The sequence below is a fragment of the Nyctibius grandis genome, chromosome 18, assembly GCF_013368605.1.
Source record: "Nyctibius grandis isolate bNycGra1 chromosome 18, bNycGra1.pri, whole genome shotgun sequence".
NCBI classification, from domain to species: Eukaryota; Metazoa; Chordata; class Aves; order Nyctibiiformes; family Nyctibiidae; genus Nyctibius; species Nyctibius grandis.
The window spans coordinates 9,954,518-9,970,226 of NC_090675.1; the positions used below are offsets into that span (position 1 = coordinate 9,954,518).

At 51.5% G+C, this 15,709-nt stretch overlaps 2 protein-coding genes across 2 annotated transcripts in view; both read left to right on the forward strand.

Annotated features, from left to right (window-relative positions):
* The first annotated feature begins 414 nt into the window (after window positions 1-414).
* LHX1 (LIM homeobox 1) lies at window positions 415-4,405 on the forward strand. Its single transcript, XM_068415846.1, has 5 exons — window positions 415-584; window positions 1,998-2,224; window positions 2,544-2,821; window positions 3,416-3,581; window positions 4,026-4,405. The coding sequence occupies exons 1-5, from the start codon at window positions 415-417 to the stop codon at window positions 4,403-4,405; spliced, it is 1,221 nt and encodes a 406-aa protein (XP_068271947.1).
* A 9,037-nt stretch (window positions 4,406-13,442) lies between these two features.
* AATF (apoptosis antagonizing transcription factor) overlaps window positions 13,443-15,709 on the forward strand; it is a 48,768-nt gene continuing 46,501 nt past the window's right edge. Inside the window, exon 1 of the mRNA XM_068415527.1 lies at window positions 13,443-13,541. Within this exon, the coding sequence (XP_068271628.1) occupies window positions 13,457-13,541 (85 nt within the window). The 5' untranslated portion in view covers window positions 13,443-13,456. The remainder of the gene's footprint in view (window positions 13,542-15,709) is intronic.

Consider the following 15,709-nt stretch of genomic DNA (forward strand, 5'->3'; position numbering starts at 1 on the left):
ACGCTCGCTTTTTGGCGTTTTTTTTTATTATTGTTTTTTTTTAATTTTTATGAGCGCCGATCTTTATAGTCGTTGTTGTTTTATTGTTACTATTATTATTATTATTATTGTTGCTGTCGTGGTTGGTAGCGGCCGGGATTCTGCGGTTGTGGCGAAGCGCTGGTCTCCTCGGGCAGTGGGTGGTTTCTCCTGTGTATCCCTCCTAGGACACTCGAACGAAGATTTTTCTTCCTCCCTTTCTTTTTCTCTTCCTTCACTTCTGCAAGGCTTTTAAAACAAACACAAAAAAAAAAAAAGCAAACCTACGCCGGTGTTGTCGTCTTTCAAAAAAAATTTTTGTTGTTTTTATTCTTTTTTTTTTCTCTTGACATCTGGGAAACCAATACCCCCCACTCTCAGAAATAACCAAAGACAATGGTTCACTGTGCGGGCTGCAAAAGGCCAATCTTGGACCGGTTTTTGTTGAATGTACTGGACAGGGCTTGGCATGTGAAGTGTGTTCAGTGCTGTGAATGTAAATGCAATTTGACAGAGAAATGCTTTTCACGAGAAGGCAAGCTTTACTGCAAAAACGACTTCTTTCGGTGAGTACCGGACCTCCCTGCCCGCAGCCGTAGCTCCTTTGCATCCATTTTTCATCTCCATGTTTCCCTTTAATTTGTTTTTCGTTTTCCCCCGTTGTTCAGTGTGACCCACAACCTCCTCTTGCCCTCTCCCCTTGCACACGCAAATACCTCCCAAACCGTTGTTACTCCTCCAGGTGATCTCCCGGGGCGGGCGCGGGGGGCAGGCGGGGGTCAGGCCCGGGGAAGGGGCCCTGGGCACCCCGTCGGGGTCCGCGGGGGGAGGCCCGGCCGCTCTCCGCGGGCACCGGCCGAGCTCGAGTTGCCCAAAGTTGTCTCGGACCTATCGACCGGCGGAGCGGGCGCGGTGCGGTGCGGCCCGGGCCCCGCTGCGGCCGGGCGGGCGGGAGCCATCCCGGGCCCGGTGCTGCGGAGCGGGGCGAACCCGCCGCCGGTGCAGCGGCACTTGCCGGGGCTTTCCGCGGCCGTGAGCGCAGCCCTCCGCGGGCCGGAGCCCGGCCCTGCTCCCAGCACACCCGGAGCCCTGTGCCGCCCCGGTGCGCGGCGCTCCGCGGCTCGGTGCGCGGCTCCGCGGGCCCAGCGCCTCCCGTCAAACCGGGCCGAGGCCGCCCCGGAGGGCAGTGACCCCCCCCACCACCCCGGCGGATTGATGGAGAGGGGAGCGGGTACCGACACTCGCTCGCCGCCGCTTCCCCCGCGCATCGCGGCCCGGCCGGGCCCCGCACACATACCGGCAATAACGGCAAAGACCGGCTCGGACCGGGGTGGTTGCGGAGCCCTCCCCGCCCGCCCGCGCCGCACACCGGCACCCCGCATCGCCCTGCGCGGCAGAGCGCTGCCCCGGGTCCCGCCGCGCTGCTGCCGCTGCCCCGGGGCCGGCTGCGGGAGCCCCGCGGTGCCGGCCCGGCCGGAGGCACCGAGCCCCGGTGCGGGTCCGGCGCTCTCGGCTCCCCAGCGCCGGCCGAGCCGTTACCGGCAGCTCTTCCGGCCGGTGCGCGGCCGCGACCGGTTAATAACGTATCAGAATTTCTGCTTAATGTTTATTAGAGTGTCGTTAATCAACGTGTCAGGGCGCGGAGGGGAAGCCCTGGACAAGGCAGCGCCGGGGTTTAATTAATCCCTCCGCACTTCATCCTCTGCCCGGATCGGGGCTTTTTTTTAAAAAAAAAATATATTATTTCAGGCATTCACTCGTTAGGAAGCGAGGACCCTCTGGAGGGATGCTTTGTTTTATTTCATTTCATTTTGCACGGCCAAGCGGTGCAGCTCGGCGGGGCGAGCGGAGGCCGCGGTGACGGGCGCGGGGCCGCGGTGGGTGCGCTCGGCCGTCGGGGCCGGGCCGCGGGCTGCTCTCGGCGGGGCTCCGCGGCTCGGGCGGGCGCTGCTGACCCGCTGCCCGGCCTCTCCCCGCAGGTGTTTCGGGACCAAGTGCGCGGGCTGTGCCCAGGGCATCTCCCCCAGCGACCTGGTCCGCAGGGCGCGGAGCAAAGTGTTCCACTTGAACTGTTTTACGTGTATGATGTGTAACAAGCAACTCTCCACCGGCGAGGAGCTCTACATCATAGACGAGAACAAGTTTGTCTGCAAAGAAGATTACCTAAATAACAGCAATACTGCCAAAGAAAACAGCCTGCATTCAGGTGAGGGAGCGCGGGCGGTGCGGGGATGCGCTCAGCCCCGGCTTCTCCGCGGGCAGAGCCGATCCTCTCCCTTCTCCTCTCCCTTCTCCTCTCCCTTCTCCTCTCCCTTCTCCTCTCCCTTCTCCTCTCCCTTCTCCTCTCCCTTCTCCTCTCCCTTCTCCTCTCCCTTCTCCTCTCCCTTCTCCTCTCCCTTCTCCTCTCCCTTCTCCTCTCCCTTCTCCTCTCCCTTCTCCTCTCCCCGGCTCATACCGCGGCCCGTCCCCCCCCCACGGTCGGTATTTCCCCCCGGCTGAGTGTGACCCGCTTTGCTCTCGCCCAGCCACCACCGGCAGTGACCCCAGCCTGTCCCCCGACTCCCAAGACCCTTCCCAGGACGACGCCAAGGACTCGGAAAGCGCCAACGTGTCCGACAAGGAGACGGGCAGCAACGAAAACGACGACCAGAACCTGGGGGCCAAGCGGCGGGGACCCCGCACCACCATCAAAGCCAAACAGCTAGAGACTCTGAAAGCCGCCTTCGCGGCCACCCCCAAACCCACCCGGCACATCAGGGAGCAGCTGGCGCAGGAGACCGGCCTCAACATGCGGGTCATCCAGGTACCGCCGCCCCCTCGGGGCACCGGGCACGGCCGCCCCGCACGCTCCGGGGGATGTGGCAGCGTGGAAGGGCCGGTGCCCCGCAGCCCCCGCACCGCAGGGCCGGCGATAGCCCCGCCGTTCGTTTGAAATCGTTATTATCGTGGCGGCCCGGCCGGTCGGCAGCCACGGAGCCGCGGGTTGCTTTTAGAAAGTCCTAAAGAAGCTGTAAATGGTATCGAAATTAATAACCATAAACGCGAGGGGTTAATGGATAAATAAGAATGACAATGCGCTGGAATTATTAAAAGGTTTATAAACCCGCAGCGCTGGGGGTAATGGGGGGTTAAAGGACCATTAAAGACGAGGTTAGATTGGAGAGTCTCAGTGTGAGGGTAATTAGGAGTAATCTTGTCAGGGTAATAAGAATTAACTCAATCACTCTTGACCTGCAGCCGGCGAGCTGCGGGGAGCGGCCGCGGGGCCGCCGTCACGCGTGGGCTCGGCCGCGGTGTAACGAGGGGGGGGCGATTGTCCCTCGCGGGGCCGGGGGCGGCGGCGGGTCCCCCCCGACGGCGGCTCCGGTGACCGGCGCCTCTCCCGCCGCCCGCGCAGGTCTGGTTCCAGAACCGGCGCTCCAAGGAGCGGCGGATGAAGCAGCTGAGCGCGCTGGGCGCCCGCCGGCACGCCTTCTTCCGCAGCCCGCGCAGGATGCGGCCGCTCGTGGACCGGCTGGAGCCGGGCGAGCTCATCCCCAACGGGCCCTTCTCCTTCTACGGAGGTGGGTAACGCGCTGCGCTGCCCGCACCCCCGCGGGGACACCCACCCGCGCCCCTCGCTCCACACCGGGGCCGTGCCGTGGACATGCGGGCAGGCGGGGCTGCAGCGGGTCCCCCCCTGCCCCCGGGGGCCGCGGCCGGGCAGCCCGGCAGGTTTCCTCGCCCCTCGGAGCCCGAGGGGGTCATTCCCCTGCGCCCCGGCGCTGCTGTCGTCACGCTGCCGGTGGGACGGGGCTTGTTGGCAGATGGGGCCGTTGCTTCGCTGGAGGGGGGTCCCCGGGAGCCAGCCGGAGCCCGGCCGAGCCGGTGGCATGTTTCCCCGTTGGGTTCAGAGGGCCCTGGGTGACGTTTTGGGGGGCACCGCTGTTAAAGCGCGCTCTCGTGTCTTTTCCACTCGGTTACTTCGCCCGTGTGTTACCTTCCCCCTGTCTCTCCTTGTCCAGCAGATTATCAGAGCGAGTATTACGGCCCTGGAAGCAATTACGATTTCTTCCCGCAAGGACCTCCTTCATCCCAAGCGCAGACCCCCGTGGATCTCCCTTTCGTGCCCTCCTCGGGGCCGTCAGGCACTCCCCTGGGGGCCATGGATCACCCCCTGCCCGGACATCACCCCTCCAGTGAGGCTCAGCGCTTCACTGACATCATGTCGCACCCCCCAGGAGACTCGCCCAGCCCCGAACCCAACCTGCCCGGGTCCTTGCACTCCATGTCCGCAGAAGTTTTTGGCCCCAGTCCTCCATTTTCTTCGATATCCGTCAACGGTGGTGCTAACTACGGCAATCACTTGTCACACCCACCAGAGATGAACGAAGCGGCTGTGTGGTAGCTTTAAAAACAAACTGGGTCTAAGTAAGTGATGATCATCTAGTCTGCTTATTGTTACGGTGTACAGAAATGAATAAATATAACATCTCTCCTGCCCTAAGACAATATGACCTTGGGAACGAACTGAAGCCGAAGCGCTCCAAGGCAAGCTTTGCTCTAGACCGGGACAATCTGCCGTGTTGTGGTTGTATCAAACAACAAGGGGACTTTTTTGTACCATTGACAAACTGGTGAAGCTGTACAGTAAAGTGCTGCCATACCGTAGGATGGCGTGAGTGTGATTACCCTGTTGGATGTCATCCTAAGAGCCACAATCCTTAGAAACTTCTCATTTAAAAAAAAAAATAAATAATAATTGAATGAAGGAAAGGTCAAAGAAAAGGGGGAAAAAAAAGCCTCAAGAACTCTAGCGCTCCCGGTTAAGGATGGTTCTGGCATTATGAATTTGTTAATTTTTGTCTCTCAGAAAGTTCAACAACGAGAAACTTTTTAGCTTCAGCCATTTCAGCCTGCTGACGATCAGGTGGGACAACTTTTCTTTTTTCCTTTGTTTCTGTTTTGTTTTCCAAAATAGCAAATACTAAATGTTAAAGCCCTCAGCACCAACTCTTCTACCTTCACAAAGCTACAAAACCTCCTCATCCTAGCAAAGGTCACCACCCCGACCTCTAACGAGAATGACTTGAAAAAACAAACAAACAAACAAAAAGTATTCTACCTTCACAGAGAGAGAAAAGCTAAACAAAAAGACTCTATTGAACTAAAAACAGTCAACTGTTTACGTCTAATGTTAAATTCAGGAGTTCAGTGTTTTACTAATAAATCCTGTTTTAGAACCTCTTGTTCAAAAGCAAAATATTTTGAGCAACCAACCAAAATAGTTCATTTTCTTTTCTGTAGATGTTATAACAGATTGCAGGGCTTGTGGTTCACTGTGCTAGTTTGTAAAAGGTGTTGTTTACAGAAGGCAAAGAAAAAAAAAAACCCACGAAACCCAGACAGTTGCCAAATAAAGTAAATATATAGCACAAATACTGTAAGGTGCTTTGCACCAGCAACCCGAGAAGGTGTTTAAAAAGTGTTACAAGGTTAAAAAAAAAAAAAAACAACAAACATCTTTGCTAATTTTTAGTCCTGTTGAACATTCATGGAATTGTTAATATGACTTATATAGACCCACACAGGTTTTATTTTTGTGTCTTTAAAATAAAAGTCCAAAATATTTAAATTTTATGGTCAAATATGCAGTCAACAGCTGCTACTTTTTTCTTTATATATTAAATTTCTCATATGTCTTTTATTGTTCTAATAAACCTAAGCTTGTGTGACCTCCAGTGCATATTAGACCATTCACTGTATGAAAGAAAACATGTTGGATAAAATTTGTGCGTTTTTAATAAAATTAGAAAATCTGATGTTTAGATAACTTGTGTTTCATTTGGTGTTTTAAGCAATTTTAAATGGATTCTCTGGAGTAAAATAGCCCTGAGAAAGAGTGATCCACTCTGCTGATAATCCTGGGCAGCTCTTGCTGTGGTGGAAGGCTAAACCCTGGTGGGGATGCAGGCAGGCAGCGGCAGCTCCAGCCTTCCCAGCTGCAGCCTCAGTTGTTGAAGTACAAATAATATGTTCCGCTGTACATTAAATTTCAAAATGGGAAGCGAGTCAAATTGTTAAATATATTAACCTATTCGTGGTCTGTGCTAAGAGAAAACTTATTCAAAATGCTTATTTTATGCATAAACAAGAATGTATTGTACATGTAAAAAACTTGCAAAGATACGGTTTTGAATTGATCCATTTTTAGTTAAATTAATTCTCCAAAGGTATTTTTTTCTTTTTTTTCCAAATTGGATGGTTTTGAACACAGCATAACCTCAGCGTCATGAAAGTAATTTTAATCCTTTTGTAGAGCTGATACAAAGTTGATTGTTTAATAGCGTTTGGTCTATGTGAAGTGCTCTGCAGGGCAGCGGCGGAGAATATTTTGCTTTGCACTAGATACAGACTAATTTTCTTGGAGAAAAATGAAACAAAACAAAAAAATTCTGGAACCTTGGGAAATGACAGAGTTAATGTTTTAATTATAAATCATTGCAGAATCCCAAATACTCAGTTCTTCAAAAGCAAAAGTCTCATTGATTCCGAGAGGACTTTGACCTGTGTTAGAAGCAAAGAATTAGGTTCGGTTCTCAAAAGTCACCGGTTTAAATGTTTTCCACCTGCTGAGCTAATAGAATGGGATGAACCATAATTGCAGATTTTCCTCTGTCTCTCAACTAATCGTGACTGTGGCTGGCTGCTTTTTTATTTTATGTAGACACAGAAATTTACGCTAAAACACAGACTTCTACATCCCCAGCGATTCAATTATTTCTCTCTTTGGACTGAGGAGGAAAAAAAAAAAAATCCAAATGCTTTAAAGTTGTCTGATTTGTAATTTCCAATGGTGATTTTTTATTTTGTTCACGACCTAGTTTCTGTGCCCAGCAGAGGGGCTACCTAGACGAAGCAATAGTTCACTTTAAACACAAAATGTCTTATATAATAATATAAAGATAAAAACTATCTGCGAGGGATCTGTTAGTGTTTCTAAAAATATTCATGCTTTATTAAATACAGGGGAGACTTCTTAAACTCCTGGACTCCGTGTCTAACTCATTTATTTGCCTGCTGTGTTGTTGCTATGTTTTGTTGCTCTGTTTTGCATTTATATAAGCGAAGTAATGGGGGGATCTATTTATTACAAACTTTTACTTATGTGGGCGAGCGCTGGTGATAAATGCTGCTCTTTGTGCTTCTGGTCTGTGCTGCTGGTTTATTGTTGAATCAATTATTTTAAATGAGAGAGTCACCAAATAGGCTTATTTTGGAGAAAACGTGTCTGCTAAGTGGTTTTTCTTTTTTTTTTTTTTTCCTTGTAACGAGGTATTTGTACAGTTTATTCCCTGTTAATTCAGGCAGTGATGCGATACGGTTCAGCTGAGGTCAGCGGTTTATAAAAGGGAGGGAGGAGAGCCTGTATTTTCTCGACGCTCCCGCTCCCTTCCGCGGGGTTTTGCCCACCAGCGGGAGGGAGCCCGGGAGCCGTTCCCGTCCTGCTCCACGCTGGAGGCCCCAGCGCTTCGCAGATCGGAATTCTGGGCTCTTCAGAGCGAGCTCGCTGTTTCTGAAGGCCCTAATCCAGCAACAATTGCTCAGTCAAAACTCCTTTTGAAACCATTGTCACGTTGGGTTCTTGTAAGTCCTTGTTTACAAGAGCGTTTCCATTGACTCCAGCAGCGTTACTGGGGTGAACGGGGATCCGCGGGAGAAGGGCCTCGAGAAAGACGCGCTGCTTGGGTGGGTTTTACATGCGTGTGTTAATTTTTTTAACCACAGAAACACGGACGTGCAGCTCTACATACGATTTCAAAAGCGTTTTTAGAAGTAATTACTCTCTTTTGATCTTCTCTTCCTTGCCGGCTGCTGGTTTCGGTGCCCTTCACCTTGTCGCCGTGTCCCTGCAGAAGGTGCAGCCGGTGACGTTGAGCGCTCGCCCGGTTCGGGATGGCACGGACGAGGGGGGCTCGGCGTGTCTGTGTGCCAGACCGACGGCTTGTGCAAACCCCACCTGTAAGAGACCATTTTACCATTTACTAGGAAAAAAGTCCAAGGCAAATACTGTGAGTATTATTCACACTGACCTAATGCAGATGGAGGAGATACCTTAGGGCTGACCAAAGTGTCTTTAGGATGCCGGGCATTTCCAGTATCCAAACAGCTCCACTTTTGGCCCAAACTGGTTGGCCCCGTGTCCCCCTGTGCGATGCTCCTCTCCGCCCTTCCCCTTCATCTCCAGTCACTGCTGGCATCTCTTTACTCAGGCCTTTGCTCGGGGCAGGGTAGGGGATATGTATTGATCTGTATCCCAGGAGTAAGAATGTGCTTAAATTACAATTTGTAGACAAATTATGTATATTCTTTTAAGATGTGGACGTGTACCCAGATGCTGAGCGATGGGTACATGATACAAATCTATAAATAAATATAATTTAAAAATATCAGTGGTGATTTACATACTTTGCCATTCTAGGAAGTGGCAGATACTGCAGTGTCCTCTCAGGAACGGTTCCTTTCGCCATAGTCTGGATTTTTTCCCTGAACAGGAGTGTTATATTTAACCTTTGCATGTTCTTACAATATTGAATATAAGCATTTGCAGTCTCCCTTTCTGTTACTACCCCTAGCAGATGAATTCACATATATTAAGATTAAACAATTGATACATATCCTTAAATGCTGCTGATGCTGTTGAGCTGGGAGCAGGGGATTGTGATACTGGAGCAGGTTCTGGAAGGTCTTTTCTTTGTGTCTGCCATGTCACAGGGGTGCTCAGCGTTCCTCATGCCAACAAAATATCTGTGTAGTTATAAATGAAATTAATGGGACCATTAAAAATATATTTTTATTGTAAATCCTTCTGGGATTGCTATCTTCTGTTTCTTTTTCAGTCGTGTTTGTGGTGCCTTTAGCTATAGAGCATGGGGTCATGCTTAGAAAGCGGAGTTTGTTGTTTGGAGAGTTTTTCATTTGTTAAATGCAGAAATTGAAGAGTTGAGGTGGCCTTACAGTTAGCTGACCTTCACATTGCTACACCTCTGTACTTGGGATGACTGTGATGGGAATGGTAACGGTTCTCTTAGGGCCACAGCTTTCCCTGCAGTGCTTTCACCATTCAGGCGTGGGATTGCTGGTGCTCGTAGCTGCGGTTGTTGTGCGTGTCATGGTCCGGTGCCCGGAGCATCCCCCCGGCCTCTGCCGAACGCTCCCGGGGACGCGGGGCACAGCTGGGCTCTCTGGGGTCTGCTGTTACAGGCTGTCTTCAAACCCAGGAATAGCTCCGCTGTAATGACATTCGCTGCACTGTTTAGAGAACGTTTTTGGCAACTGTAAGAATTAGATATTTTCCCCTGATGGGTTTTAATACGAGCTTGCTTCCCGCGGAGTCTGAGCCTTGAAAGAGGCTGACGGTATCTCGGGTGGTTTGGGATGAAATCCTTAGCTCTGCTCGTCGAGGAAGCCCAGGTTGGCAGCACAGGTCTAGTGTGATTTTGTGGAAAGGTCTGTGCACGGCGTGAGCAGAGGCTGTGAACAGCTGGAAACACCCCCCGGCTCCTACAGAGCGCGGAGATGCTGCGGGGAGCGAAGCTCACGGCAGCCGCTGCCGCGCAGGATGGTGCTCAAGGGCTGTGCACGGGGTCTGCACGGGGGTGTCTTTTTGTGGATGAAAAATAGATTTTTTTTGCTCTAAAAAAAATGTTTTCTTCTGGTTTTTAAATTGCCTCTGGGTGGCCTTTAAAATCCTTATCTGCTGGAAGCATCTTTAGGCCAGGCGTCCATTCAGGCACACTATATTCATTGTATTTTTAGATGTAAGAACAATTAAGGGTTGATTAAATCTTGAAAACAGTTGTGTTTTTTGAACGTGTGATGGGTTAGGAATATAGGAAATACTCAAGTAAATAAAAAATAGTCATAAATATTTATAAGGAGCATGGGGGTTTTATGTACCTAATCTAAATTTCCTGTTACATAATTTGTTTTAGGGGATAGGTTTTATGTGTGCTCATTCCTGCTGCTCCCCAATTTTTTTTTGCTCTTCTTTTTTTCTCTTTTTCCCTGACAAATTGTGTTGCTGATATAAAAAGCCAATCTTAAAATGAAGTAGTAGGACTGAAATTAAAAAGGCTGGTTTGGAAAATTACATTTGCTCGCCAAAGTGGTGGAAAGATAAGCTCAGCTCCGGCTTGTAGCTATTTTTGGACAGTCCTCTGAATATGGGTCAAATTCTGCCGTTGATAATGCAATTCAATTAAATTCAGTAGACGTGACTGTGGCGTGTGTAATTCCCGTGGATGTCTCTGGGAATCCCGTCGCAGATGGGTGCCTCCAGCCCTCCTCGCTCCCCAGGGAGGGACCCAGCGCCGGGTGCTGCCGGGCGCAGGCTCCGCAGAGGAGCAGCGAGCGCCTCGGTGGTGTCTGAATGGCTTGGCATTTCCAACACGTTTCTTTATTTATATACTTAAGTAAAGAAATGCTCTGAAAAATGGATTTGTTTTAATAACCTGTAATTATACAGACACACAAGGATGATACGGTCTTTCCCTGCCAAAGCTACCGTCTAAGCTGACAGTTCCCTAAAAGCTGACAAGCTCCACAAATGCACGGGAGCAAACGAAGCTGAGTGTGAGAAATTACAAGTGCTTTTTTGTAGTACAGTCTATTCACAATTCACTTGTTTAGCTGTTCTGTGTTTAGCCTGTTATTTCCATTTTAGCAAATAAGCATGTAAATAAAAAGTAAAATTAAGAGGGAAAAATGCCAAAGAAATTATGTCAGTTAGTTTGATGGCTTCTGCTTATAGTTTATAAACAGGCGGAGGGTTTTACGGAGCGTACCGTGATGCGTAAAAAGCCTTTCATGATCGTCTTAAATTAAAATGTATTGATATAATTTTTGTACAAATATTCCCCCGCATGATTATGAGCCCAAACCACGGCAGCATGGTTTGAGGGCATGTGAACCAGAAATTAAAACCGAGCCCGGGAGTCTGATTTAATTACCCTGCTAAGTGAAAGGCAAAAGAGAGAGGATAAACAGTGAAGAAGACGACTCTGTTGGTGAAATATTTTAACAATCCATGACTTCATACACGGTGTTCTCTGTTTGATGTTGGTTTATATCGACTGAATCTCCTTATCGCAAACGCTGCGCAGGGGCAGGCGGGTGCGATGCGTCGGCGGAGCGTCGTGTGCTCACGTCTGTTTTGCACCGGTGTGACGGATGCAGGACGGAGCAGAAACAAGTCTGTGAGCTCTGTCGGAGCCCCTCGGGTTTGCAGTTGTACGTACGTGAATTCGAACGCGTTGCTGGAGTCGGGATTTACGCTGAACGATTGTCCCGTTAGTCTCGGTGGGTGAAATCCTGATCTGAGTGACTGGCAAAAACGCTGTCGACTTCAAGAAGCCCATTTTTGACTCCGAAGGACTAATGCAACTCACTGTGTATTTTTAATGAATTATATTGTGTATGTTTTATTTAACCATCCCTAAAAGCCTCACTCCCTTTATTAACAGGGCTATTTATTATTTGTTAGGTTAGAGAACATCCCTTTTTCACTCTGTAAGAGTGCAGAGGTTTCAAAAATACAATTATGGGGAGGGGGGGGTGTGTCTTGGCACTAATTCTGTGGTTAGGTGAGAGGTTAGTTACTCCTCAGTAGCTGTTCAGGTAAATGCTTGTTTCTGCTGCTTTATTTTCTATAGGTTTATTTCTCCAGGCTCCTCCCTTTGTTTGTAATGGCATCTTTTACTCTGGAAACAAAATACCTCCAAACTCAAAGGAAAAAAAAAAAACTAGAAGCAAAGCCAGGGAAGATACACTGTACACATCTCCTGTTTTATAAGTTTCCTGTTTTATAAAACCATGTCTTTGTAACCAAAAAAAAAAGATAGTCTTAATTTCACATTGCTGGAGCAATGGCAAACTCACATAATATATAATGCAGAGCATTATAGCTGTCAATCATGCCATGAGAAAATAAATACAATCTACAAAATAAAGTTGAAATAGGATTGAAATACTCAACAGCACAAAATCCAAGGGTTTTGTTTGCAATGAAAATGTGCGTTTTCAGTAAACGTTGGTTTTTATATCAACCCCGGACCCCAAGCCCCGGACAGTTTGGGGGGCAGCAGTCGAGGCCGGGGTGCTGGAGGCGCCGGGATGGCCGATATTCCTGTGCCCGCTGTAGGAGAGCGCCGCGGCCCGCACCGCTCTGCCCTCCGATCACACACCTGGGTTAATTTTTATAGCATCTAAAAACAGATAAGGCGTGGGGAAGAGTCTGGCGTCGACAAGAAGGGGATGAGCGAGCAGCCTACGCGATTCGTCTCGGAGCTGGGGCTGGAGCCGGTGCCCAGCTCAAGTTTGCAGCTCACTGCTGGGCAGAATCCCAACGCCGGTTGTGGGAAGCCCAAATCCTGGAGTCCAGGGTGACCTCTGCAGCTGTTCATTGAGGGGTCTGAAGTTCAGACTTACATCTGCAACTCGAGATGCTGATTTGGGTCCCTGCTCCCTTGTAACAAAATATGTGCCAGCCTCTGTTGTCGTTCCCCAATTCCAGGTCTAACCTTGTGTCTTGGGGCCACCTCACCCCACGAAGCAGCCAGGAGAAGCCGTCAGCGGGCAGACCCCAGAGAACCTATTCTTGTTCACACTCACAGCAGGTCACCTCTGCATCGCTGTGCTGCTGCTTCTGGGCCAGAGTTTGCCAAAAGCGGCCCAGGAGCTGTGGTGCTGGTATGGATCACTGGGGTTGGTGTAACTCTGGAGTAAGGATCCGTCTGGTGTAAGGATCCGTGTCCCAGGGCTGGGGCTGACCCAAGGACCTGCCGTTCAGCTCTCACTGCTCTAACAGGGACCCTGGCTTCAAGAGGCCACGAAATGTTTAACGTATGGGACGAGAAAAGCACCAATTCAGTCCTGCGCAGCCAGCGGGGCTACACAAGCGCAACGTGGACTTAAAATAAATCGTTGTGGTATTTTGCGTTGTATCATAGGACCTTGCTTTGGTACCGGTGTTACCTCAGCTTCCGAGCACCGGGCAGACGCCCGTTCTCACAGCCCCCATGCACACAATTATCGTTATTCCCCCGTTAACGCTGGAGGGATGGAGACCCCGGGCCCGGCCGGGCCAGCCCCCTCCCCGGCACGGCCGGCCGCACCCGGGTGGGCTATTCCTGCCCGCGCTCCTCAGCCTGGGCACCCGCCAGGCAAAGGGCGGACACTCGCGAAGCCCCGAGCCGCGCTGGCCCCGCTCCCCCCGCCCCGAGGCGGCCGCTCTCCGCGGCTGCGGGCCCGGACACCGGCACCGGCTCCCGGCGGGGCCCGGCGGGCGGTAGGACCCTGCAGCGCCCGGACCGGGCCGCCGGCCCCGCCCCCGCCCGCAGGCCCCGCCCCCGCCGCGCTCCGCCCCGCGGCCCCGCCCCTCCCTGCCTCCCGCGGGAAGATGGCGGCGCCCTTAGCGCGGCAGCTGGAGGAGCTGCTCAACCCCCGGCCCAGCTTACGCGATCCCGAGGACGACGCGGAGGAAGGTGAGGGAGGACCGGGAGGAGGGATAACACCCGCGGCCGGCGGAGGGCGGGCCGGGGCGGGCCGGGCGCCGCCGGACCGGCCGCACGTGGCGCCGCCGCGGGGAGGGGGGGGGGCCTCGGCCCGGCCCGGGCGCGGGGACGGGCCCCCCTCAGCCCCGCTGGGCGCCTCGGTGTGCCCCAGCGGCGGGCGGGGGTCGGCTCTCCCCGCTGTGCCCCCAACCCCGGGCGGCCCCGCAGCGAGGGGCGCTCGGCCCGCCGCCTTACCTCAGGGATCGGGGTTACCGCAGGGCTGCGCAGGCCGCGCCGCCCCGGTGCAGGCCGCGGCACAGGCCGGGGCGTGTGGAGCCGGGCTGGGGAGCAGATCCGGCTGGAAAGCTCCAGGAAAGGAGACGTGAGAGCCCAGCGCCGGGGCAGCGGTGCCGCCTCTGCCAGCGGAGGGCGGCCGGCGCGGCTGCGGGAGCGGGGAGGAGGCGCGGAGGCCGGGGTGGCTGGGGCCGCCCCTCTCCGCACACCGCATGCTCAGGGCAGGCCGCAGCGCGCTGCCCGTGTCTGGTTTGATGCTTGCCAGTGGCCAGTTGTCCATTTTTATTTTTAATCAAGCTCTTGTTGCCTTAGTTGTGATTTTTGAGACGTTTCCCCGTGACATGTAGGTGGCGATGTCATCTTCCGAGTTTCCAGGCGGGTGCCTGCCTTTCCTTGACTTACCCTCTCCGGAGCAGAGTCTCCCCACTGACCCACGGACCGGCCAGGCCATGGGGCAGGACCCATCTCCAGAGCGTGTCTGTCACAGTTCCTGCACTTGCCTCTTGAGAGAGCGAGTTAACTGTCACAGCGGTTGGCTTTAGGAGGAGCTAGGCACCACTCATGGTAAACATCGTGCCAGCTAGCCTGGTTCTTCTATACAAGTGTATGTGAGAGCAGTAGTATCTTGTAAGCAACATCTTAGTAACCACTGAGGAAATGAATGTAGTCAGCAGGGGCGTTTTCCCGTTTTAGTAATCATGGTTTAGTTTCAGACTTCATACTTCAGTGGTGCCAAGACTGAGAACGCCAGAAGATCCGTAGAGTGCCACGGATCGTTCTGCATCTGCTTCTCTTGCCCAGTCGTTCCGTGGTGCAGAGCATCTGTCCGTCCTCTTGTACCTGGAGTATTTAGACCTGATCTTGTTGCTTTGATTATGAGCAAGAGATTTTTTTTGCTTCCCCCCTGCCTCATGTAAGCACTATATGTGAGGCATTAACATTTCCAAACACACATTAAAAGAGCACTTAACGATGTTCAGCCAGTTGGATCACTCAATTGGTGGAACAAAGCTAACCCTGTAATTTTGCATACGGGGTGTCTTGCACATGAATGAAAATAAGGAGGGAGTATGGTATGATGTGTTCTCTTTGCTGGACTGCTCCATTCCCGTGTCCTGGAGAAGATGGGTACGAAAGAGGGTAGTAACCACAGTGAAATTATTTTCCCTCTTTAGCCATTCTAAAATATTTATGTATTTATGTGACTCACATATACAGCAAGAGGCTAAAGTGCATCTGAATGGCAGTTTTCCTTATTTAATCTCTAAACGTGAAGGGAGTGGAGGCATTCCAGCTTTATGGAGTCCTCCATCTGGAGGACTGCACTTCTCATGAGACCTTCATGAACCTGTGGAAGGGCTTGGATAGGCTTAACTTGTCTAGCGCTTTGTGCAGGTTCTCTAAAATAAAGAAGAGGCAGAGAAGAAAGTGTGAATGTAGGCAATGTTCATTCAAAAAAAAAAGAATTCAGCAGGATTTTTGGTGTTTGTTAATAAATATCCATCTCTGTATTGCTCGTGAGCCCTGTGGTACCAAACCTCTGTATGGAGAAGTGGGGAGTACTGAGAGGGGGGTTGGAATTGGTCGGTTCTGTAACATCTCCCTTCCTCCTGCAGAGGTTAACCTGGCGGGTGGGAGAACACCTCTGGCTGCAGACAAGTCACAGGATGTTTTCTGAAATACCCTTGGAGCTGTCTTATCTCTTCTGCTAGATCTTAAGTATTACTTTACTTAGTAGTTCCTAGGCAGGACTGGTGCTGATCTGCACAAAACCCAGCTTTGAGGCTTTTTTTTTTTGCCTTTGACTCGCCAGCAACCTTTCCCCCTTTGAAGAAAACCAGTGTATTGGCTTTCTTTCACCAGTT